General features: G+C 43.2%; 1 protein-coding gene across 1 annotated transcript; it reads left to right on the top strand.

The window, feature by feature from the left end:
• Window positions 1–530: 530 nt before the first annotated feature.
• On the top strand, window positions 531–25,312 carry SLC30A8 (solute carrier family 30 member 8). Its single transcript, XM_037891596.2, has 7 exons — window positions 531–849; window positions 15,571–15,717; window positions 17,071–17,224; window positions 17,419–17,608; window positions 18,038–18,143; window positions 24,563–24,697; window positions 25,097–25,312. The coding sequence occupies exons 1-7, from the start codon at window positions 654–656 to the stop codon at window positions 25,240–25,242; spliced, it is 1,074 nt and encodes a 357-aa protein (XP_037747524.2). The 5' UTR covers window positions 531–653; the 3' UTR covers window positions 25,243–25,312.
• Window positions 25,313–26,274: the final 962 nt, after the last annotated feature.

The raw sequence follows: 26,274 nt of genomic DNA, 5'->3' as shown, positions 1-26,274 counted from the left end.
TGTTGAGGAGGAGTGCCTTTAAATGTTCCATTGAATTTGATTTGGATTTGCCTGAGTTCTGACTTTCTGCAAGTCATGTTGTACATTTGCATGGAGCTTTTTGTTTTGTTTTTGCTCAGCTCATAATGTGCACATCTTAGGAAGGCTGCACTGTGCATGGCTAACTTAGGTGTGTAATGAAAAGAGCACTGAAGCAGGGCATAAAAATGGAAATCCCATGCAGAACAACCTGAAGAGCCACGATTTCTTTAAACCTCACCCTGCACACCCCTTACTCATGTGACAGGTTTCAGAGTAACAGCCGTGTTAGTCTGTATTCGCAAAAAGAAAAGGAGTAGTTGTGGCACCTTAGAGACTAACCAATTTATTTGAGCATAAGCTTTCGTGAGCTACAGCTCACTGCATCCGATGTATCCGATGAAGTGAACTGTAGCTCACGAAAGCTTATGCTCAAATAAATTGGTTAGTCTCTAAGGTGCCACAAGTACTCCTTTTCTTTTTACTCATGTGAGTAAATCTCTCATGTGAGTAGTCCAACTGAGGTTCAATGGTGCTTTTGACTTCAGTGATTAGGCACATGGGTATGGGATTGCAGGAGTGTACCCCTGAATAGTAATAGCTTCGTAATCTTCTGGTTCTTTCAATCTCCTAGGATGGGATTGCAGCAGAATAATTTAAACAAAGAAGAATGCCAGGAGGAACCAGAGGATGCTGCAAATAATCCACTCTACCACTGCCATAGCCACTCAATGGCCTATGAGAGCAGAAAAATAGAACAGTGTCAAGCCAAGCGGAAGCTCTATGCAGCATCGATAATTTGTCTAATCTTCATGATTGCTGAAATTATAGGTGAGTACAGCTCGGTGTTTTGACATCAAGGAAATTTCATATTGTTCTCAAGGTCAGTGATGTTTGAATCCTTTTGCTGCCACGCTCTCTGCACCTATTGTGATCTTCATTATAGAGGGGCGTCCCAGCTGGGATAAAATAACTAATCCCAGACACCCAATCTTTTCCAATTAAGAAAAATCTGTAAACTTTTTTAGTGAATTTCTCAAAACTTTTGTCTGACTGTCATTTAAGGATTAAGGCTGGATCCGGAATGGAGGGAATAATCCATATAATAGACTGGTCTGACAGTTTAAGCCTGGCTCAAACCAGGAAGCTCTGGAATTCTTATGAGAGAACCTCCTGTCCTATTTCCAAACCTTATCAACTTTGGATAAGATTCAGAGATTTCATATGTTTATCCAAGCCTGGCAGGTCTGCCAACATTTGAGGGTCACCCATCAGTATGATTTGATATAAAATGAGTGTTATACAACAGTCTTAAAACATTCTGAGTAAATTCCATGATCATATTCATCATCTGTGTCTCACCACTGAAATCAATGGAGTTACATCAGGGTGGATTTAAAAGCTTCAGATTTGACTGTTGGTTTGTCTTTGGATGAGTGGATTGGAGGTGGCCGGAGGACAACAATTCCATTTTGTGGCACCTTTTGAAGGTTTTTAAATGTTGTTTTTGTTCTGCATTGGAAATGAAATAAACCCGTTTGAAGGTTTTCATGAAAATGGAGTTAGGTTGACAGTCCATATTCAGATCGAAACCTAAGCTGTTCAATTTGGGAAGGGGCGTGCATGTTGCCTGGTTGTTAGAGCACAGGCCTGGCTTGTGGGAGAGCCAGATCACTCTGAATTAGGCAAAGCAGAGAAATGAGCCTGGGTCTGCCACCTCCCACGAGCCCTAACCACCAGGCTATAGAGTGGAAGAGCTGATCCCTCGCCCCCTTCAGTGAAAACATTGTCTAAACTGGTAGGTCTCCACCCAACATTTCAGTTTTGACAAAATGGCATTTTTTGGCAAAGTTTCATTTTGCCGAAAATGTTCCAACCAGCTCTAAAATGGATCCAGCTGGCAATAAATTATTCCACAGTCTAGGAGGCCTTGTTCCTAGGACCTGTCTCCTGATAGTCAGCCTACCTTTTCCTTTGCTTTCTCCCATAGCAGTTGTAACCCCTGGAATCACTCTAAACAATGCCTCTCCCTCCTTGATATTTATACTCCTCTGATACTTGTGAGCAGTTATGTTTTTCATCCCTCCTTCACCTCCTTCTATTTAGCTGTTCATTTAGCCAAGTTATATTACAAGCCAAGTTACATATTTATTTCCTTAAATCTTTCCTCAGAAATCTGTCCTTCCAGCCCTTAAATAGTTTTATGAAGCTGCTTTGAATTTTCCCCTGGAAAACAAATCCCAGATCTTTCTCCATAGAATCATAGAATATCAGGGTTGGAAGGGACCTCAGGAGGTCATCTACTCCAACCCCCTGCTCAAAGCAGGACCAATCCCCAACTAAATCATCCCAGCCAGGGCTTTGTCAAGCCTGACCTTAAAAACTTCTAAGGAAGGAGATTCCACCACCTCCCTAGGTAACGCATTCCAGTTCTTCACCACCCTCCTAGTGAAAAAGTTTTTCCTAATATCCAACCTAAACCTCCCCCACTGCAACTTGAGCCCATTATTCCTCGTTCTGTCATCTGCTACCACTGAACAGTCTAGATCCATCCTCTTTGGAACCCCCTTTCAGGTAGTTGAAAGCAGCTATCAAATCCGCCCTCGTTCTTCTCTTCCGCAGACTAAACAATCCCAGTTCCCTCAGCCTCTCCTCGTAAGTCATGTGTTCCAGTCCCCTAATCATTTTTGTTGCCCTCCGCTGGACGGTTTCCAATTTTTCCACATCCTTCTTGTAGTGTGGGGCCCAAAACTGGACACAGTACTCTAGATGAGGCCTCACCAATGTTGAAGAGAGGGGCTTGATCACGTCCCTCGATCTGCTGGCAATGCCCCTACTTATACAGCCCAAAATGCCATTGGCCTTCTTGGCAGCAAGGGCACACTGTTGACACATATCCAGCTTCTCACCCACTGTAACCCCTAGGTCCTTTTCTGTAGAACTGCTGCCTAGCCACTCGGTCCCTAGTCTGTAGCAGTGCATGGGATTCTTCCGTCCTAAGTGCAGGACTCTGCACTTGTCCTTGTTGAACCTCATCAGATTTCTTATGGCCCAATCCTCTAATCTGTCTAGCTCCCTCTGTATCCTAACCCTACCCTCCAGTGTATCTACCTCTCCTCCCAGTTTAGTGTCATACCATATATATGTATCTCACAGCTGTGGAGGCAATTATTTTTTCTAAATCCTGGGAAAGCTTCATCTCCTTTATCAGCGAGAGATTTTGGAGATGTGGTGTTGTGCATTAGAGATGCAGTGTGTGGGGTCAGTACAAGGCCATACATGCCACATCAGCCTTGTCTTGTAGTAGCGTGAGGAAGCATGGAGGGAGACCTGTGCACCTGAAAGGGATTTTTCCACACAAACCCCACATAGTATTGTAGAGGACAGCCAGTGAAGGACTATGGGATCCATGCATGTGTAGACCTAATACTCCTTAAACCCCACGAGAGTACGGGGCTTGTCTGCTTCTCGAGCCCTCTTGCCTATATGCTGAAGCCAATGGTTTAGTGGTAAAAAAAAGTATGTAAACTAACCTAAACCACACTCCATATTCTCCAAATGAGAAGTTGGTTAACTCTGTTTACCTCTGACTACAGTACTGGCTGGAGCTGTGGTCACTGAGAGACCGCACTGCTGTCTTCTACCTTTATTGTCCATTAGAGGGAGAATTTTCCTCCCCAACTTCTTGACCACCTCCTCCCTGCCCTCCCCCCTGCCCCCGCACTTTCCCTGCATAAATTGCTTGTGGGTCAGGTGAATTTCACTGGATGAAATTTGGTGCATGCTATTTATCTCCATGCAGTAATTTCCAGTGACAGAAGTAATGCTTTATTAACAAAGCTATGTAATCAGCAGGCTTAAATCTGGTGAATACAGCATTGCTAGAGGATAATTGGAAGGACAGATGATATGTTAACAAAATGTTTCTTTTTTGCTTAATGAATCATTCAGATTTTTTCAGTGACAGCTAAGTAACAGTCTTGAAAACCATTTTGTTTCAGACCATTAAACTCTGACAAACCAGTTATTAACTGCGCTTACAGACAGCAGTGTATGGGGATTATTGCAATTATGACCCATATATTTAATTTTTTTCATCATTAGGCTAGACAGCATGTGCTAGATGATTGACCACTGAGTAACTGACAATTTCTATTGCTTTGTAGTATACAATCAGTCAGAAAGCCATTTGTTGGGAGTATTGCTACAAAGATATAAACTTTATAGCTATAATACAAGCCTTACTCTTGAAAGTAAAGAACATTTTATCCTCCCATCCCCTCTTAAAAGGCAAAATACTCCTGTAGGCAAAACTGAGATAAGCAGCTGAAATGAGGATTACTCCTGGGGGAATTCTGCACCACTGCACAATACAAAGTTTGAACAGAAATCAGTGTTCTGCGCAGGATTTTCTTTCCTCCCCCCCCCCCCCGCCACAGTAAAGGGCTGTAAAGCTGCTGGCTGCCACTAGGGGCTACTGGACCCAGCAGCAGAGCCCAGCTCACAAATAGAAAACACTTCCAGAGGAGTAGGAGGAGGAGCTGGAGGGTTTTCAGCAGCTGCAGTTCCTGGCATGTCCTGAAGGAAGGAGGCGGTGTGCAGGAAACTCCACACAAGCCCAAGACACAGCATCAGGCTGTTGCCCCCTCTGGATCCCTGTCACTGGGAGGGTAGGGGGTGCATGTTAGTGTTTGGGCTGCGGCTGGGCTCTGAGGGGTAGAGGGTGTGGGTGTCTGGGCTGAGGGGTGTGGGCATCTGGCCCTCTGCCTGGGTTCTGTGGGGGAGGGAGCAGAGAAACTGGAACTGGGTTGTCTATTCTGGGAATCATAGAATCATAGATTAGAGTTGGAAGAGACCTCAGGAGGTCATCTAGTCCAACCCCCTGCTCAAAGCAGGACCAATCCCCAACTAAATCATCCCAGCCAGGGCTCTGTCAAGCCTGACCATAAAAACTTCTAAGGAAGGAGATTCTACCACCTCCCTAGGTAATGCATTCCAGTGTTTCACCACTCTCCTAGTGAAAAAGTTTTTCCTAATATCCAACCTAAACCTCCCCCACTGCAACTTGAGACCATTACTCCTCGTTCTGTCATCTGCTACCGCTGAACAGTCTAGATCCATCCTCTTTGGAACCCCCCCCTCATTCTTCTCTTCCGTAGACTAAACAATCCCAGTTCCCTCAGCCTCTCCTCATAAGTCATGTGTTCCAGTCCCCTAATCATTTTTGTAGCCCTCCGCTGGAGACTTTCCAATTTTTCCACATCGTTCTTGTAGTGTGGGGCCCAAAACTGGACACAGTACTCTAGATGAGGCCTCACCAATGTCAAATAGAGGGGAACGATCACATCCCTCGATCTCAAAATGCCATTGGCCTTCTTGGCAACAAGGGCACACTGTTGACTCATATCCAGCTTCTCGTCCACTATAACCCCTAGGTCCTTTTCTGCAGAACTGCTGCCTAGCAATTCGGTCCCTAGTCTGTAGCGGTGCATGGGATTCTTCCATCCTAAGTGCAGGACTCTCCACTTGTCCTTGTTGAACCTCATCAGATTTCTTTTGGCCCAATCCTCTAATTTGTCTAGGTCCCTCTGTATCCTATCCCTACCCTCCAGCGTATCTACCTCTCCCCCCAGTTTAGTGTCATCTGCAAACTTGTTGAGGGTGCAATCCATACCATCCTCCAGATCATTTATGAAGATATTGAACAAAACCGGCCCCAGGACCCACCCTTGGAGCACTCCGCTTGATACTGGCTGCCAACTAGACATGGATCCACTAATCACTACCTGTTGAGCCCGACAATCTAGCCAACTTTCTATCCACCTTGTAGTCCATTCATCCAGCCCATACGTCTTTAAACTGCTGGCAAGAATACTGTGGGAGACTGTATCAAAAGCTTTACTAAAGTCAAGGAACAACACGTCCACTGCTTTCCCCTCATCCACAGAGCCAGTTATCTCTTCATAGAAAGCAATTAGATTAGTCAGGCATGACTTGCCCTTGATGAATCCATGCTGACTGTTCCTGATCACTTTCCTCTCATCTAAGTGCTTCAGAATTGATTCCTTGAGGACCTGCTCCATGGATTTTTCCAGGGACTGAGGTGAGGCTGACTGGCCTGTAGTTCCCAGGATCCTCCTTCTTCCGTTTTTTAAAGATGGGCACTACATTAGCCTTTTTCCAGTCATCTGGGACTTCCCCTGATCGCCATGAGTTTTCAAAGATAATGGCTAATGGCTGTACAATCACATCCGCCAACTCCTTTAGCACTCTTGGATGCAGCGCATCTGGCCCCATGGACTTGTGCTCATTTAGCTTTTCTAAATAGTCCCAAACCACTTCTTTCTCCACAGAAGAAGTCATGGCTCTGAAAAAGAATTGGGGGTCATAGTGGACAATCAGCTGAACAGGAGCTCCCAGTGTGATGCTGTCACCAAAAGAGCTAATGTGATCCTGGGAGGCATAAACGGAAATCTTGAGGAGTAGTAGAGAGGTTATTTTACATCTGCATTTGGAACTGGAGTGACCATTGCTAAAATACTGTGTCCAGTTCTGGTGCCCACAATTCAAGAGAGGTGTTGATAAATTGGAGAGGGTTCAGAGAAGAGCCAGAAGAATGATTAAAGGATTAGAAAACATGCCTTATAGTGATAAGATAAATAGATTGATCCCCTTGAATCTAAAAAAGAGATGGTTAAGGGGTGACTTGATTGCAGTCTATAGGTACCTACATGGGTGTCGTGGGGCGGGGGAAGAGGGGGAAGGGGTGTTGCAGCCCCATGGCTGAATCCAAAAAACTGCCCTTAGCCTCAGGGCAGTATGGCCTAATGACCAGAGTCAATAAGATGGCCCTCCTATGCAGGGCTATATGTCCCAGTAACCGGAATCAATATGGTGGCCCTCCTATGCAGGGCTGTGCAGCCCAGTGGCCGGGGGAAAGTGGGCTGCAGCCAGGGTAGGAGGATGGCCTGGGTCCCTACTCCACCAGATCCCAGCCCAGGGTCCTGTCAGCAATGACTGTATTCACCACTAGGTCAGCAGGGATCCATCTGAAACAGCTGACTTTGCCCCAGTTCTACAACCGGAAAACGTCTGATTCCCCTGGGCTATTTCCTACCCTGTTTTCTTGTGCAGTTGTCCACTGGTCTTCTGGGGTCATCAGCCGGTGAAGCTCCCAATGGCTCCATCCACTCTTTGGCTTCCAGGGGCAGCTGGGTATCCACCTGGGTCTCAGTGTGCCTGGCCTCCATAGTCTGGGGCTCCACCAGCTCCTGAGCATGAATCTGCAATGTGTCCTTTCCCCTTAGTGATCAGCCCAGACTGAGCTGGGCTGCTCCCTTTTATACTGAAGCTTCAGCTGGAGCATGGCCAGCAGTGGTGACGGGGTGTGGCTTCCTCAGCCCACAATATGGGGGTTAACCCCTTCTTGTCCAGTGCAAGGCAGGTATACCCCATCATAATGTAGAACATATATTTTAAATGGGTTCTTCAATCTAGCAGAGAAAGGTATTAACACAATCCAATGGCTGGAAGTTGTAGCTAAACAAATTTAAAATGGAAATAAGGTGTACATTTTTTAGAGTGAGACTAATTAACCATCAGAACAATTTACCAAGGGTCATGATGGATTCTCCATCACTGACAATTTTATAATCAAGATTGGATGTTTTTCTAAAAGTTATGTTCTATAAATTATTTGGGGGAAGTTCTGTTACCTGTGCTATACAGGAGGTCAGCATGGATGATCACAGTTGTCCCTTCTGGCCTTAGAATCTATGAAGGTAAGAGTGCTCAAATGGGGATATTTGCAATTAATGACAAAATGTGGATTTGGGACAATGCCTGGAAGATTTCAGTTCCATTTTGGCACTTTGAGGTAGATATAAGCCTAACTATGTCATGTAATTAAAAAAAGAAAAAAAAAAAAAGAAAAAAAGAAAGCCTTGCCTGCATTGCTGGGACCAGCACAAGGAGATTTCAAAGAGACACCTCTTGGCTTGCATCAACTTGGGCAATATGTCTAATAGTCCTTTGGCAGCATCTTTCAGAATTTCAAGCTGAGCAGAGTGGGTGTCTTGTAATTCTGTATGAAAAAACACAACAGAATGCAAGTAAAGTATCCAAAATGTAAAAACATGTTGCAGTATTTTGTGGTCTGTATGCCAAGTTAAGGAGAAAAACATCTCATATTCCAGCTTCTTATGGTTGAAACATGTTGCATAAGGATATTGCATGTCACTGTGTTAAATAGATATCTATCTAGAAAATGTCTATAGTGCAGCTTTAGATGATGTATCACAACTGAAAAGTTGGTGTGCTGCATTGCTTTTTCATTATCATCATCATCATCATGTTCCTTTTACGCCTCTGGCGTTTAGGGCAGTGATGAGGCTCCTCCACTCCTGTCTGTTTCTGGCAAGTCTTTCAATGGTTCCCCAGCTGTGCCCCAGGTTTTTCAGCCTGGCTTCCACAGCTCTTCGCCATGTTGTTTTCGGGCAGCCTTGTTTTCGCTTGCCTTCAGGTGCCCATCTTTTTGCTACTCTGGTGATGCACGCTTTTTGCTTCAGCCTTAATACGTACCTCAAAGTGCTGCAGAGTAAAACTGATCAAAAATTATCATAACAGTTTTTGGTCAGAAAATGCTGTTTAGATTACACCTAATGTTTTGTGCAATAATATCCATTTTGACAAAATGTTGCTTACGGGAAAAAATGGAAAAACATTTTGAAAATGTTGAAACATCTCAGTGTGGAAAAGTTTCATTTTGAAATTTACTTTATGTAAAAATAAATAGATTCAAAACATTTCATTCTGGTTTGATCGAAACAACATATTTTGATTGATTGAAATGAATGTGGGGTTTTTTTGCTTTGTTTTTTGGGGAATTTTGTTTTGTGGCAAACTTCAGATTCTGGCTTCTTGTTCCTATTCAGGATGATTTTGTTTCTTCAAAAAAAAAAAAAAAAACAAAAAACAAAAAAAAAAACCCTCTTTCTTGGTGTTTTTGCCAGATGGAAAAATCCATTTGCGGACCAGCTGTCCTGCAGAGCCCCCTCACGTTTTGGATAATCTCTGTTCTGTTGTGTTCTTTCATTTCACTGCAATGAATCTCTGCTGCTCCATTTTGGGAAGTAACCTGTAGGCAGCAGTAGATGGCACTTATAAGGAACAGAAGAATGTTCTGTGTCCTATATGTGTGACTTACAGTATAATTATTTAGAAAGGATCTTGTTGGAGAAAACATTGTTTGCCAAATGAAACATATCATTTTGTATCAGTCTAACCTAGCCACACCTGCGGGGCTACAGAGACTTAAGTCTAGCACTAACTGTGGAGCAAGCTATTTTCTGAACAGTAACTATGTTGTCGAGCCACATAGCACTTGAAACTTTGTCCATGCGTTCAGATCAACAAGATTCACCTGCCACGTGGAGAGGAATTTGAACCGGTATCTGCAACCTTGTGGGTATAAAGAGATCCACAGACAATCAGGAGATATGAGGAAATCTGACCCCTAAGTATAAGGTCTGAAAGTGGTATGTTGCTTTTTGTAACATTTTCCAGAATTTTTACTGGTATTCATATCAGGGTGTAGTTAAGGTCAATAGGTGAGTCGGGCATGGCTGAATTAATCAGTTGATTCAGAAAGGGTAAAAAAAAGTGTGATGTGATTGAAGTAATAGGCACTGAGTCTTAGCAGCACTATGGCCACCCTACACTGTGTTTTATGCCACACACAGCTCTATGCTACTAAAACATCAATTTTAGAGCTGACATAATGATCCCTGGTTGCCATATTTGCCCCATGTGACCATTGGCAGTTGGTGTAATTTAGATCAACCTTTGGGTTCTCTGGCAGAAAGCATACAGGGAGTGGAAGAAGGGAGGGATCAGCAAGGAAAACTACCTTATTGAGGTCAGAACATGTAGGGATAAAGTGAGACGGGCTAAAAGTCAAGCAGAGTTGGACCTTGCAAAGGGAATTAAAACCAATAGTAAAAAGGTTCTATAGTCATATAAATAAGAAGAAAACAAAGAAAGAAGAAGAAGTGGGACCGCTAAACACTGAGGATGGAGTGGAGGTCAAGGATAATCTAGGCATGGCCCAATATCTAAACAAATACTTTGCCTCAATCTTTAATAAGACTAAAGAGGATCTTAGAGATAATGGTAGCATGACAAATGGGAATGAGGATATGGAGGTAGACATTACCATATTTGAGGTAGAAGCAAAACTCAAACAGCTTAATGGGACTAAATTGGGGGCCCAGATAATCTTCATCCAAGAATATTAAAGGAATTGGCACATGAAATTGCAAGCCCATTAGCAAGAATTTTTAATGAATCTGTAAACTCGGGGGTTGTACCGTATGATTGGAGAATTGCTAACATAGTTCCTATTTTTAAGAAAGGGGAAAAAAGTGATCCAGGTAACTATAGGCCTGTTAGTTTGACATCTGTAGTATGCAAGATCTTGGAAAAAATTTTGAAGGAGAAGGTAGTTAAGGACATTGAAGTCAATGGTAAATGGGACAAAATACAACATGGTTTTACAAAAGGTAGATCATGCCAAACCAACCTGATCTCCTTCTTTGAGAAAGTAACAGATTTTTTAGACAAAGGAAACACAGTGGATCTAATTTACCTAGATTTTAGTAAGGCGTTTGATACCGTGCCACATGGGGAATTATTAGTTAAATTGGATAAGATGGGGATCAATAGGAAAATTGAAAGGTGGATAAGGAATTGGTTAAAGGGGAGACTACAACGGGTCCTACTGAAAGCTGAACTGTCAGGCTGGCAGGAGGTTACCAGTGGAGTTCCTCAAGGATCGGTTTTGGGACCAATCTTATTTAATCTTTTTATTACTGACCTGGGCACAAAAAGTGGGTGTGTGCTAATAAAGTTTGCAGATGATACAAAGCTGGGAGGTATTGCCAATTTAGAGAAGGACAGGGATATCCTACAGGAGGATCTGGATGACCTTGTAAACTGGAGTAATAGTAATAGGATGAAATTTAATAGTGAGAAGTGTAAGGTCATGCATTTAGGGATTAATAACAAGAATTTTAGTTATAAGCTAGGGACGCATCAATTAGAAGTAACGGAGGAGGAGAAGGACCTTGGAGTATTGGTTGACCACAGGATGACTATGAGCTGCCAATGTGATATGGCCATGAAAAAAGCTAATGCAGTCTTGGGATGCATCAGGAGAGGTATTTCCAGTAGGGATAAGGAGGTTTTAGTACCGTTATACAAGGCACTGGTGAGACCTCACCTGGAACACTGTGTGCAGTTCTGGTCTCCCATGTTTAAGAAGGATGAATTCAAACTGGAACAGGTACAGAGAAGGACTACTAGGATGATCCGAGGAATGGAAAACTTGTCTTATGAAAGGAGACTCAAGGAGCTTGGCTTGTTTAGCCTAACTAAAAGAAGGTTGAGGGGAGATATGATTGCTCTCTATAAATATATCAGAGGGATAAATACCAGAGAGGGAGAGGAATTATTTAAGCTCAGTACCAATGTGGACACAAGAACAAATGGATATAAACTGGCCACCAGGAAGTTTAGACTAGAAATTAGACGAAGGTTTCTAACCATCAGAGGAGTGAAGTTTTGGAATAGCCTTCCAAGGGAAGCAGTGGGGGCAAAAGATCTATCTGGCTTTAAGATTAAACTCGATAAGTTTATGGAGGAGATGGTATGATGGGATAACATGGTTTTGGTAATTAAATATTCATGGTAAATAGGCCCAATGGCCTGTGATGGGATATTAGATGGAGTGGGATCCGAGTTACCCAGGAAAGAATTTTCTGTAGTATCTGGCTGATGAATCTTGCCCATATGCTCAGGGTTTAGCTGATCGCCATATTTGGGGTCGGGAAGGAATTTTCCTCGAGGGCAGATCGGAAGACACCCTGGAGGTTTTTTGCCTTCCTCTGTAGCATGGGGCACGGGTCACTTGCTGGAGGATTCTCTGCTCCTTGAAGTCTTTAAACTACGATTTGAGGACTTCAATAGCACAGATATAGGTGTGAGGTTTTTCGCAGGAGTGGGTGGGTGAAATTCTGTGGCCTGCTTTGTGCAGGAGGTCAGACTAGATGATCATAATGGTCCCTTCTGACCTAAATATCTATGAATCTATAATTTAGATCAGCCTATAGTCCATAGTGTGACTAGCTTAAAGCATGTCCTATATATAAAAAATGATAGGGTTAATATGGCAAATGTAACACTCCCTTCCCCTACCAAAAATACCATACTGTATATCACATAAATAGGGCACAGAACATACTGTCTTTCTATTAGATTCTTCCTTAAATCTAATTTACTGTTGTTCACTGCCTTTATGTAAGGGGACTCTTGTCCCTTTACTAAAACTCAATGGGGGTGTTTTGGTTGGCTAGCTCCCAGTACTAAAAGAAAGGCGAAGGGTTGATGGGAAATCAGGACCATGAGCCTGACAGTCCCCAGGAACAATGGGGGAGTGGCCAATGCTCCAGGTCAGCCTGATTGACAGGATGGGCAGGCTAATCAGGGAGTCAGGAGGCCAGGAGGGGTCCTGTCCTCCATGTGTGCTGGAATTGCCTGGGTCAGACAGCGTGGAGCTGAGCTAAGGAGAAAGCAGGGGCCCAAGCTGAACTGGGGAGTAGAGCTGTGCCAGATCCAGAGGGTCCAGAAAAGCAGCCCAGGAAGCAGGTAGTGCTGGGAGCAGAGTCACAGAAGCAGCCCACAGAGCAGACCTGTGCTGGGAGGAGAGCTGCAGCAACCAGACGGGGTGCAGGCGATGCTGAGAAGAAGGGTCCTGCCACCTAGATCCTGAGAGCGTGTGGCCACCACCAGAGCAAGTGTCTGACCCGCAGCACCTCTGCAGCACAGCCAGGGCCTGAGAAGGGGCCTGGGACTTGTGAGGAACAGACTGAACTTCCCTTACATTCCAGAGACGCCGGTTGTGATGTCCCCATGCCACAGAGCGGGCTGATGTGTTTTCCTTTCACCTTTCCCATTTTTTCCTTCTTTTTAAAAATTGATTGCTGTTTAATAAATTGTATTTGCTTTGAACTGTATGTAATGATCAGTGGGTCCGGGAAGCATCCAGTGCAGAGAGAACACCCCGGAGTGGGGACACCCTAGCCCCTGCCCTAAGTGACCCAGCCTTGTTTGGGTTACCAGGACTATGCCACACAGGAGCGTGGAAGGAGAGCCCTTGAGGTCAAGCAGGCCTCTGGGTAAAGGAAGTGGGAGTGAGGACTCAGATCCTTTTGCTAGCCCACTTCACTGGGGTAGTGCATAAGCCAGGAAAGTTTCTCACAATAGCAGGACCATTCCCCTGCTTACATTTAGGTTGCTCTAAATTATGCCAGAGGACCACCCATCCCGGGGTCAGGAAACAAACAAAGCCATCTTTAGCCATTTTTGTGTCATGAGTGTTGCTAAGTTTGATTGGGGTCATATTGTGTTGACAAAAATGTCAGTGATTTGTGAGGAGATATTAGGGGGATAATAGTATTGTAATTGAGGATGTTTGAGATTGCAATTGTTCTACCACTTTATAAAAGCGATTAAACCACATTTCTAATGAGTTACAACATGTTTAAGTATCAGAGGCATAGCCACGTTAGTCTGGATCTGTAAAAGCCGCAAAGGGTCCTGTGGCACCTTATAGACTAACAGACGTATTGGAGCATCAGCTTTCATGGGTGAATATCCACTTCGTCAGATGCATGTAGTGGAAATTTCCAGAGACAGGTATAAATATGCAAGCAAGAATCAGGGTAGGGATAACGAGGTTAGTTCAATCAGGAAGGATGAGGTCCTCTTCTAGCAGTTGAGGTGTGAACACCAAGTGAGGAGAAACTGCTTTTGTAGTTGGCTAGCCATTCACAGGCTTTGTTTAATCATAGAATCATAAAATATCAGGGTTGGAAGGGACCTCAGGAGGTCATCAGAAACCCCCTGCTCAAAGCAGGACCAATCCCCAATCAAATCATCCCAGCCAGGGCTTTGTCAAGCCTGACCTTAAAAACTTCCAAGGAAGGAGATTCTACCACCTCCCTAGGTAACGCATTCCAGTGTTTCACCACCCTCCTAGTGAAAAAGTTTTTCCTAATATCCAACCTAAACCTCCCCCACTGCAACTTGAGACCATTACTCCTTGTCATGTCCTCTTCTACCACTGAGAATAGTCTAGAACCATCCTCTCTGGAACCACCTCTCAGGTAGTTGAAAGCAGCTATCAAATCCCCCCTCATTCTTCTCTTCTGCAGACTAAACAATCCCAGTTCCCTCAGCCTCTCCTCATAAGTCACGTGTTCCAGACCCCTAATAATTTTTGTTGCCCTTCGCTGGACTCTCTCCAGTTTATCCACGTCCTTCTTGTAGTGTGGGGCCCAAAACTGGACACAGTACTCCAGATGAGGCCTCACCAATGTCGAATAGAGGGGAACGATCACGTCCCTCAATCTGCTCGCTATGCCCCTACTTATACATCCCAAAATGCCATTGGCCTTCTTGGCAACAAGGGCACACTGCTGACTCATATCCAGCTTCTCGTCCACTGTAACCCCTAGGTCCTTTTCCGCAGAACTGCTGCCTAGCCATTCAGTCCCTAGTCTGTAGCTGTGCATTGGGTTCTTCTGTCATAAGTGCAGGACCCTGCACTTATCCTTATTGAACCTCATCAGGTTTCTTTTGGCCCAATCCTCCAATTTGTCTAGGTCCCTCTGTATCCTGTCCCTGCCCTCCAGCGTATCTACCGCTCCTCCCAGTTTAGTATCATCCGCAAATTTGCTGAGAGTGCAATCCACACCATCCTCCAGATCATTTATGAAGATATTGAACAAAACCGGCCCCAGGACCGACCCCTGGGGCACACCACTTGACACCGGCTGCCAACTAGACATGGAGCCATTGATCACTACCCGTTGAGCCCAACAATCTAGCCAATTTTCTACCCACCTTATAGTGCATTCATCCAGCCCATACTTTAACTTGCTGACAAGAATACTGTGGGAGACCGTGTCAAAAGCTTTGCTAAAGTCAAGAAACAATACATCCACTGCTTTCCCTTCATCCACAGAATCAGTAATCTCATCATAGAAGGCTATTAGATTAGTCAGGCATGACCTACCCTTGGTGAATCCATGCTGACTGTTCCTGATCACTTTTCTCTCGTGTAAGTGCTTCAGGATTGATTCCTTGAGGACCTGCTCCATGATTTTTCTGGGGACTGAGGTGAGTAATCCTGAGCTGATGGTGTCAAATTTGCAAATGAACTGAAGCTCAGCAGTTTCTCTTGGAAGTCTGGTCCTGAAGTTTTTTTGCTGTTTAAGATTTACCAGCCACTGGATGCTTTAGTAAAACTAAGATACAACTCTTTTCAGGACTAGGAAGATTTGAATGCGTGAATGGGATAAAAACTTCTTCTAGTCTGTAAAGAGTTTAAAGTTATGCCATACATTATCATATTAAATAACGTTTTCCTTAGCTTTACAACAAATAAAGTCTTGGATACATGTCCTATTATATGCATGTATTTGTTTTACACAGGTGGACAAATTTCAGGAAGTCTTGCTGTGATAACTGATGCAGCACACATCTTGGTTGACTTGACAAGTTTCCTGATTAGCCTTTTCTCACTGTGGTTATCATCTAAACCTTCCACTAAAAGGTTAACTTTTGGATGGCACAGAGCAGGTACCAAATGTACTGTCATATGACCATGTGAAATAGAAAAGCCAATTCGTCCTAGCAAGTACACTGGAAAGTATTCTGAGATCAGGCACAGATCTGCGGGTTCATGAGGCTAATCTATTAATATTCTCAAAGCTCCCAGGATACATCAGAAAATGGAAAACAGCAAGTCATGGAACCTCAAAGAAGAAAATGTAATACTGGAGAATGTGACAGCCAAAGTTATTAGACCAGTGGTTCTCAACCTATTTACCATTGTGGGCTGCGTATGCAGCTCTCTGTGTTATGTGGGCTGCATCCATGCAATATATGTACCACCCTGCCTGCTGTGGTGCCCAGTCAGGCACCCGTTCATTGACACCTGCTCCCAGACATTCAGGGGCAGAGGTGATCCCAACCATCAAGCCATGGAGGACCATAGCTGGGAAGCCACCCACAGGACAAATTTCCACCCCACACTAGTTCTCCCCCCAGAGATGGGCCTCACATGGCAGCCTCCTGCTTTGGCTGAGAGCTTCGGGTCCAGACATGGCCAGCACGGGTCTAGACAGTCATAGAGCACAAGCCAATGACCAAGCAGGGAGGCTCTGTCTGCTGCAGGCAGTCCAGGTCAAGCTGCAGCCTGGAGCATCATCATCCTCCCCAGAGGTGACATGTAGCTGTGGCTAGTGGGGGGCACATGCCCCCACCCCCATTTCTCCAGACTCCTCTGGCATGGATGCCCAGAAGTGAGGAGGTGGTACTCACAGTCATCCCCATCTCTTCCCCCTGCCCCATCCCCTTTCTTCTCCACATTGTCCCCTGCCCCCTCCCTCCTGCCTCATTCCCCCACCCCCTTCTCTTCCCCCTGCCCTATCCCATTCCTATCCCATCCCTCTTTCTTCCCCACTGCCTCACCCTGCCCCCACATGGGCACTCACTATTGTACAGAAACAGGACTTGCATTCATGAACAGTCTACTAAAGGTTTGTGCAATTGTGTGCTCCATTTGGATATCTGCAAACATCTTGAGGCTTCAATTCTACAGTGCATTTCAGTTTCCCATGGTGTTTTCTGGAGCATTTGGGCACAAATTCCAAGGTGCAGGTCACCTTCCTGTTTCGTGAACCAGAAGACACTCTGCAAGCTCATGGGGACATGTATGAATCCATCATTCCCAAACCATGCCCATAAGTCTGCAGCAAGAGTCAACCCTGGGGAAACCAGATTTATGTCACCCCAACATGATTTGAATATTAGGACCTGCAAACACATAAGAACTGCTTTCTAATGGGGAAAGTGTTAGTGCTCATCCATTAGCCAATTCCTTGCATTTTATTTAAAATGCCCCTAAAATTCAATTGTTTTAACCCCTAGAAATTCTGGGTGCTTTGATGTCGATGCTAATCATTTGGGTGGTGACTGGCGTGTTGACATATTTGGCGAGCATGAGACTGCTGCACCCAGATTTTGAGATTGAAGCTACAGTGATGCTCATTACTTCTGGTTGTGCAGTGATAGCCAATGTCATGTAAGTTGTCTTTTTTGTATATTAAATACTTAATCATTTTGAGATTCCCTGGAGTGGACAATATCTACATATATTTACACATACGCTTGCTATTGCTTACCTTTTGCTTTAAGGAGTGCAGTGCTGAAGTGTTTGTTGTTGTTCTTTCAGACAGTATGATCTCGCTGATATTTGCAGCATTGTATCTCTTTCAGATTAAGTCTGACTCTGCACCAGACTGGGCCTGGACATAGTCACAGAGCACAAGCCAATGAACATATACCAGCTCTTCAACAGAAGCCAGCTTTGGCCAATGCCAGTGTGAGGGCAGCTTTTGTACATGCCATTGGAGATCTAGTTCAGAGCATTAGTGTGCTAATTAGTGCACTTATAATATTCTTTAAGGTCAGTTTTATTGGGTTTACTCACCTTCATAGCAATTAATGATGCAGGTATTTTCATAACACCGTCGTTAGATGCTATGTACATATTTTCTCTGTCTTAATGATATATATTGTAATTTAGTCCAGGACAGTTATGTTCATTTCTGGGAATAAAATGGCTGAGAGCACAACAGGTTTTCCCTTGGGGTTTAAGCCAGAAGGACTCTATTGTTCTGTGTCTCTCTCTCCTTCATCTTTAGTGGCTCGAGGTCTTAAAGAATAATGCAATCAGAAAATTGTCTGTTAACTTGGCTGTACTGATCGAGAAGATCAGCAATGGTTACTATGTTAGATAACTTGATTATACTGGTTTTTGATTAGCTCATTAAAAATGTCAGCCAGAAACTGAAAGTGATGGATTTAATCAAGTGATGTGCTTATATTTTTTTAGCCAGAATACAAAATAGCTGACCCAGTCTGCACATTTGTGTTCTCTATCTTTGTTCTGGCAACAACCATCACCATTTTAAGGGACATTTTGCTTGTGTTAATGGAAGGTAAGAACTTCTGTATGTACAGTAGTTATTTCTAGAATCAATATTATTCTGTTCTCTCTGTCTCTCTATTACACTTACCAACACTGGTTTGGGGTTTAAAAAACGGGTCCCTCAAGTTAGGCTCTTAAATCCATGTTTAGTCCCCTAAATAACTACCCTGATCTTCAGAAGTGTTGGACAGAGAATGTCTCCCATTGATTTCAGCCCAGGTGCCTAAATGCATTTAGGAGACTAACTTTAGGCACTCGTTATTTAAAAAATCTTCACCACTCTTCATGGAAGAAATACATTCTTTCTACATGTACATTGTGTAGAAATCTCAAAAATGTTAATTGTTGAAATTGTATGCCTGACTCTTTGACAATCAGTCCCTAAATTACAATCTTGCAAGAAGTTACTACAGTTGTGTGCAGAAATTAGGTATTCACATGTTCAGAATGCCCATTTACACATTAACTGTCCATCATCGTGCTCAAACAGCCAATCAGTACATGCATTCATGGCAGCTGTGCACACAGATTAGAAGAGCAAATGGACATCTGACTTTCTGAAAAAAAAAAACAAACAAGACCCTTCGTGTATTAGACGTTGTGCAAGAAAATCTGAATTGAACTCAAAGTCTTTTAAAATAAACACTTAGAGCACTTCAAATGGATACTAGATGGTATATTTTACTCCAGCAAAGGAAAAAGCATGTCTGTGAAAATACCTAGAAAATAATTGCCAAATTCTGCTCTTCATGTGACCCTCTTCAATTTCAATTTCTCAGATATTTACATACAATTCTGCAGTGGGAGTTATGTGAACCTACTGGAGAACATAATTTGGCCTCTAGATTTCAGGACTAGAATATTTTGATGCTAGTATAATTCTCTTAGGGTATCAGATGTGGGCTACCATCGGCAGCTGCAGTCAGAAACACAGAAATGCTTTAACACGTCGTCTGATCTTGCATACCCCCCCAGTGTGCTTCTAGTTCTTTTGAGATCCAAAATCCCTTGCGCTCTGCCTCCTTAAAGGATATGAGCATAGCCCTTTATTAACACAGCAGCATAATACCTGCAGCAAGCTAAACAACAAACAATAGTTTGTCCAAACATAGCAGTGCAGTGATGTCATTTTCAGTATTTTCATAATTCTAAGCATACGCTAATCATAATTCTAATTAGAACTATTTTAGATGATATGACAGAGTTATGTATATTCCAGTGTTCCATTGAATCTTCTCCAAGAATCTGTATGTTGCTGTTTTGTTAGTGAAACCATTATGAATTCCTACAACTCTTTGTTTTTCACATGTATACCATTGCTTTCCATAACCCCTATGGCATTTGTGAATTCTTTGTTTTGTGCATTGTGTATTTCCATTATGAATCATGAGCACAACCAAGCTTGTGCCAAAAATAAATATAAATAAAAATTGTGTTGCAGGTTAGCCATTTTATCAAGCAACAGCGGTATAAAACATTGCTACGGTTTTGGTTACATTGATCTGAAAGAGCAAATCCAAGCATCTTTCAAAGTCAGGTTAGAGTTCAAGGTAAAATGGACAGTTCTAAGCACCTTTTCATTAATGTAGTGAGACTGCCTAGATGGGGGCCTGATGTTTGATTTGCCAAGGCTGAAAGTCACAGTAGCAGTCACAGATACAAGTTTTTGCTTTCTTGGGGCTAACCGATATGAGGCAGCTATTGCCTCAACTACAGAAGACATAGGCCTTAAAGGGATGAGGAACTGTTGTGATGTAGCTTTTTGGATTGCTATGGTTTAACCAACCTGACTCTCTGCATAGCTTATTGCTTCATATGTCTTTATTATCTCTTCCTTTTTGTGTACGTCTTTGTTTCAGTAAAGAAATGTATAAGTATAGTCATAGTATAAAGCTTTCCTAGAGGTTGCCTCTGTGTTCACCTGCCATGGGGTAGAAATCCAGAGTAGGAGTCACAAAAATGTAGGCATGGCAATTGCAAAGCCTAAATTTTAGGCTCCTAGAAAATCAGTGGGTTTCACAAAGCCTGAGTTCAGAGCCTAGACTCCCTATACAATGAAAAATGGAAGGAGATAGGTGCCTAAAAATGGAATTCACAGAAGCCACCACGCTAGGCAGCTCCTTGCCTAAACTAGCCAATGGGCGATGCCAAAGCAAGGATGTCTTAATCCCCACCCTCTCAGTGAATTTGGTGCCTAAATCCAGGCTGGAGGAAGGTGCCTCCCTCTGTTTGGGATACTTAGCTGCAAACCTTCTCTTGGGGTTAGGTACCCATGCCATTTTTTGCAAGAGATGAGGGGGTGGGGAAAGAGGAGGACCTCCCTCACACCTGTTAGCCCAGGGGTTAGGGTGAATAAATAATGAAAGAAACACTGGGCCAGTGAGAGTGTTCAAGAAACTGACTCTGTAGCCTGGTGGTTAGGACACTTGCATGGAAGACCCAGTATTCAGTCCCCCTGCCCCAATGGCTTTTTAAAATTATCAACCCACAGTGGAACAGCTCCTACAGGAGAGCGTGAGGGAGCCCCACATCAGAATATCCCACAGCCCAGCAGTTAGTGCACTCACCCGAGAGGTGGCAAAGCCCTGTTTAAATCCTGTCTCCCTCTCAGGCAAAGGGAGGGACTTGAATCAAGGGTCTCCCACATCCCAGGTAAGTACCCCAACCACTGTATTAAAAAGTTATATTATGAAGGGGGAGCTTCTCCTCCATTTTGTGTAAGCTCACCTAGAGAGGCCTGATCTGGCAGGCGAGCTCTGAGCGCACACATCAGATTGGGCCTCCCAGGTGAATAAGGTAGAGGAACACCTATCTCTCTCTGGTTTCTGCAACGCTCTAAGGCTTAGGCATCTGAACACCGAGAGTGAGGCTGAAGTGCACATGCACACAGGCAGAAACATAGGCACCTAAGGAAGTGATACTGTGAAAACATAGGTGCCAGCTGAGTTTAGGTGCCTACAGGGTTCAGCAGCAACTGAGTGGGGCCAGATTTGGGGATTTAGGTGCTTAAAGTGTCAAATGTGTCTAGCCAGAATACCGCACCTAGCAGGTCATCTCTCTTACGTTAGGTAATGAAAGTGGAGGACGCATGGTTTGTTGGTTATCCCAAAGGCCTGGGAGCTAGAACTTTGGGTTTCGTTTCTAGCTCTGCTGCCTTCTCAGTATGTGACATTAGGCAAGTCTTAACCTCCGTTTAACCCATTCCATCCCATGTATTTCTGCTAAGAACTTTGGGCTAAATTCTTTGGAGGTTAATTCCACTCAAATCAGTGGGCTGAAGGAGAGTCAGGAGCCTGGAAGCCCTGGGATTGTCACCTGAGCTGGTGCTCCCAGGGCTTCTGGCTCCCCATCAACCTGCCAGGAAGGCTGCTGAGGAACTGGGTTGGTCAGCTGGCAGATAGGGTTCCATCAGACCACTGCCTGCATTCCATTTGACCTTCATTGAAATTGAACAGTCTCTGTGAAACGTTACTATTCCAAAGAATCTGCATTCTCCCCAAAGGAAATGATTCCTTCAGAGAGTTTGTGATCAGCTCTGATGAAGACCTTTCCTTTCAGCACCGTACTGTGCCGAGTCTGTGCTCCCTACAGCATAGTATTCTTGACAGAACAAAAACACAAGACACTGAGGTTCTTGTGTAAGCACAAATAACTGGCATTGGAGCTATTGTAAGAAAGGCACAACTGAGTTGAATTGGCCATATTATTATACTACATGATGACATAGCTTTTATAAAGGGAATTCTTTGAGGTTGTCAACAAGCATGTGGACAGGGGTGATCTAGTTGTTATAGTGTACTTGGACTTTCAGAAAGCCTTTGCCAATGTCCCTCACCAAAGGCTCTTAAGCAAAGCAGGCAGTCCTAGGAAGAGGGAAGGTCCTGTCATGGACAAGTAACTGTTTAAAAGATAGGAAACAAAGAGTAGGAGTAAATGGTCAGTTTTCTCAATGGAAAGCAGTAAAAAAAAAAAACAAACTACTCAAGACAGTTAAGTCCAAATCCAATAGTTAAGAGTTACAAAAGGATCTCACAAAACTGGGTGACTGGGCAACAAAATGACAGATGACATTCAGTGTTAAGTGCAAAGTAATGCACATTGGAAAAATAATCCCAACTTTACATACAAAATGATGGGTTCTTTTCCGACAACGAAGCCTACAAATTTCCCTGAATTGTGAGCTCAACTGTAAAAAGTATGTAAATGTTCAAAAATGTTAAAATAAACTCTAATAACAAATGTTGATGCGGGAAAGGAATGAAAGTGAGACAGAATAATTGCATTAATCTAAACAAAAAGACCAAAGTTGTTATGATTCAAGGACTGTGTTGAAATTAAGCTTGTTAAAAACAAGAGAGGTGCAGCTTGAAGTTAATGAGCCAAAATTTGGTATATCAGATATTAGGACTAATTGGTGGACAAAATAATGAGGGAATGGGCTAGTCCACCTATCACTCCCTTTTTGAGCCCTTATAAGAAAGAGATTTTTGTGTGGAAAGTTGAAAAGAACAACAAAAATCAAACACTCAGAAAGAACAGACTACTGGAGTGAGCGTCATCATCCTGGCTGCCACCCTCACTGTTTCCTGGGATATGGGCCTTCATTCAGTGGGGTGTCCTGACCAGAATGGACAGAGACAGATGACATTGCCACCCCTACTGGCTCCTGCTGAATCCCAAACATCACCTGAGATGACAGTTTTTATCATCTTTGATACCATGTAAGACAGCATTTCTCAAACTGGGGTCTATGGACCCCTGGGGGTCCGTGACGGTATTCCAGGGGGTCCAGAGGTCCTGCTGATCAACCCTTCCCCTTCCCTCCCAGTGCCTCCTGCACGCCAGGGAACAGTTGTCCCTGGCGTGCAGGAGGCACTGGGAGGGAGGGGAGGAATGGGGACAGGGCGCACTAAGGAGAGGAGGTGGAATCATGTCCGGCCCCACTGATCAGCTCCTCCCGCTCCCTCACAGTGCCTCGTGCACACTGCGGAACTTCCCCGGCATGCAGGAGGCACTGGGAGGGACGGGGAGGAGTGGGGACAGGGTGTGCTCGGGGAAGGGGGTGGAGCGGGGGCGGGAAGAGGTGGGATGAGGGTGGCGCCTCAAGAAAGGTGCGATGAGGGTGGAGCCTTGGGGGAAGGGGTGGAGTGGGGGCACGGCCTGGGGCTGAGGAGGGCGGGTTGGGGGTCCACAAAAAAGTTTTTTAAATCAAAATAGAGGTCCTCGGGTTGCTAAAGTTTGAGAACCACTGATCTAAGACTGTCAAACAAGGGGGCTTTTCCTTCTAGGACTTGATTTTAACAACAACAAAACAGCAGCATTGACAGCTCCAGCCCATCTCAACTAACATTTTCTCTTTTTCCCAAAAGGACAGTTATTACTGTCTTTGATACCATCCAAGAGATGGTCAAACAACCAGAGTTTCTTTTTAAAAACTCTCTTCAGCTAAAGAGAAATGGAACAAGGGAAGTTCTTAAAATGAAAGTCTTATTTAAAGCATCTGAAAAAGTAAAGTATTAACTCTTTTTTCTTTTCTGTATTTTTAATAAAAATGGATTTTTAATGGTGTCTTTGCCATGATGCTAAGCAGGCAGAGGCCTCTGTAAACCGAGCTCCGGACTTTATTTAACAGTGTTTAATGTTGGACAGTGACTGCCTTATGCTAACACCTGGAGCCCATATATTCCATCTAAATTAATACAACAGTTCTAAATTAGCTGTTACCCCTCAAGAAAGGTCTTGGAGTCATCTTGGATAGTTCTCTGAAAACATCTGTTCAGTGTGCAGTGGCAGTTTGAGCAACATTAGGAACCATTAGTAAAGGGATAGATAATAAGACAGAAAATATCATAATGCCACTATATAAATCCATGGTACGCCCACACCTTGAATACTGTATGTAGTTTTGGTTACTCCAGCTCAAAAAAAGATAAATTATAATTGGAAAAGATACATAGAAGGGCAACCAAAATTATTAGGGGGATGGAGCAGCTTCCATATGAAGAGAGATTTATAAATGGAAAAGTAACAATCTTCTTAAAGAAACAACTAAGAGGGGGGGATATGATCGAGGTCTATACAATCATGAATGGTGTGGAGGAAGTGAATAGGAAGTGTTAATTACCCTTTGCATCACATAAGAACCAGGGGTCACTCAATGAAATTAATAGACAGCAGGTTTAATACAAATATAAGGGAGTATTTGTTCATGCAACCTGTGGAACTCATTGCTGGAGGATGTTGTGAAGCCCAAAAGTATAAGCGGGTTAACTTCACAGTGAACAGAAAAATAGAGCTGTACTCTATGGCCCATGTTGTTTTTATAAGAAAACCCAAATCTAATTCAGTAAAGATTCAGAGGTCTCTCTGTGTGTCCTTTAATTGAATATAGTTCTTATTTAATCAAAAGGCATATTTCCTCCTCTACAGGAACACCCAAGGGATTTAATTATGATGCAGTGAGAGAGAGAATTCTAGCAGTCAACAAAGTGGAGTCTATCCACAACCTGCATCTCTGGTCTCTAACAATGAATCAAGTTATTGTATCTGCTCACGTTGTCACAGGTCAGTAAATTTCTGTAAACAGAAAAATGATAATTCAGCTGAAGCCTAGTAAAGTCAATTTCTACTGATTGGGATACAACTGCTTGTCTGTATCTGGTGCTTGTTAAACCAAATGTAGTATTTTTTGTTAAAAACAAATAAAAGCAACAACAACTTTCCCCCAATATTTTTGTAGAACATTGTTATTAAAAAAATTGAAAATTTTTGATCAGCTACAACAACATAGGGTACAAGCTTGCTGAGCAAGACTGAACAGCTAGTTGCAATATAGTTATTAAGATGTAACTTGGAAAGAGAAGTAAACCATCCCAAATGTTTGCAGATAGTTTCAGTAGTCACTTAGGTTTCTTAAAAGTATTGCATTTCTGCAGTGTGATAATTTTTGTTCACTATCTACAGAAGACACAGTGGACAATCACCAGATCCTGAAAGAAGTTACTCAAGTTCTCTTTGACACTTACACCTTCCACTCAGTCACCATTCAGATTGAACTACAAGCAAATCAGAAGCCCGACTGTGTCTTCTGTCAAGATCCAAAGGATTGAAGCAGCCAGTGCATCTTGTCGACCTATGATTACACATTTAACAGGTCAAAGGGTACAGTGTGCTGGTTGCACATACTCAGCTAGGCAACAAACCATAATTAATTGAACTGACAAGGTTTGTCACAGAGTGCAGTGTGCACTTTCACCATTGTTCATTGGTACCATTTACCATGATGAGACGGAGCATTAGGGCCATTTGTCAACCGGATTATATGAGAGTCAACGGTTACATTCAATTACAAGAACATGTATCTAAATTTTTCTCGACAAGAGACAAATGGCTGGAGTTAAAGTAATATTTAAGAGTATCTGTTCGTAATCACAGGTAACAAAAAAATGAATCAGCCTTCAAATTATCCACAGACTAATTACCCCTAAATGACTGGTTGAAATCTGACTAATATAGCAAAACTCAACACCACTGCTCAGGATAAAGGAGAGACAGCAAATAAGCATGAAGAATACAGATAAAAAAAGGAGATCAGTGCATAATGGATATCCTGCATGTTGCATTCTAAGAAAAGTAACAGGTGTAGCATATTCTGTAATAGGAACCACAAGCTGACTCATTCTGTACATATTTGGTGAATTTTTCTATATGTCAGTTAGCTAACAGCAACTAAAGTATTTTTCTGTGGGATTAGGAGAGTATCCTCCATAGCTGTTGTATAGAAATAGTGAGTAATCCATCAAGGGGCAGGGTTTGAGCCACTATGCACAACTGACCCGTGGAACTCATTGCCACAAGGTATCATTGAGGTCATGAAAAAGATAGATTGGACGTTTATACAGATAAGAAGCACATCCATTGTTTCACACATTAAGGCCAGAAGGGACTATTATATTCACCTAATCTGACCTCCTGCATAACACATGCCATATTATTTCACTCAGTGAATTCTACAGCAAACCCATGACTCCTGACTGAGCTTCATCGTGTCTTTTAGAAAGACATTGAGTCTCAACTTAAAGTTATGTTAGGGCACATAAAATATGGCTTCAGTGTTTAATCTGACTGTGGATATGCAGCAT

This window comes from Chelonia mydas, chromosome 2 (genome assembly GCF_015237465.2).
Source record: "Chelonia mydas isolate rCheMyd1 chromosome 2, rCheMyd1.pri.v2, whole genome shotgun sequence".
NCBI lineage: Eukaryota > Metazoa > Chordata > Testudines > Cheloniidae > Chelonia > Chelonia mydas.
Note: the sequence above shows the minus strand (reverse complement) of the source record. Positions and strands in the feature narration are given on the sequence as shown.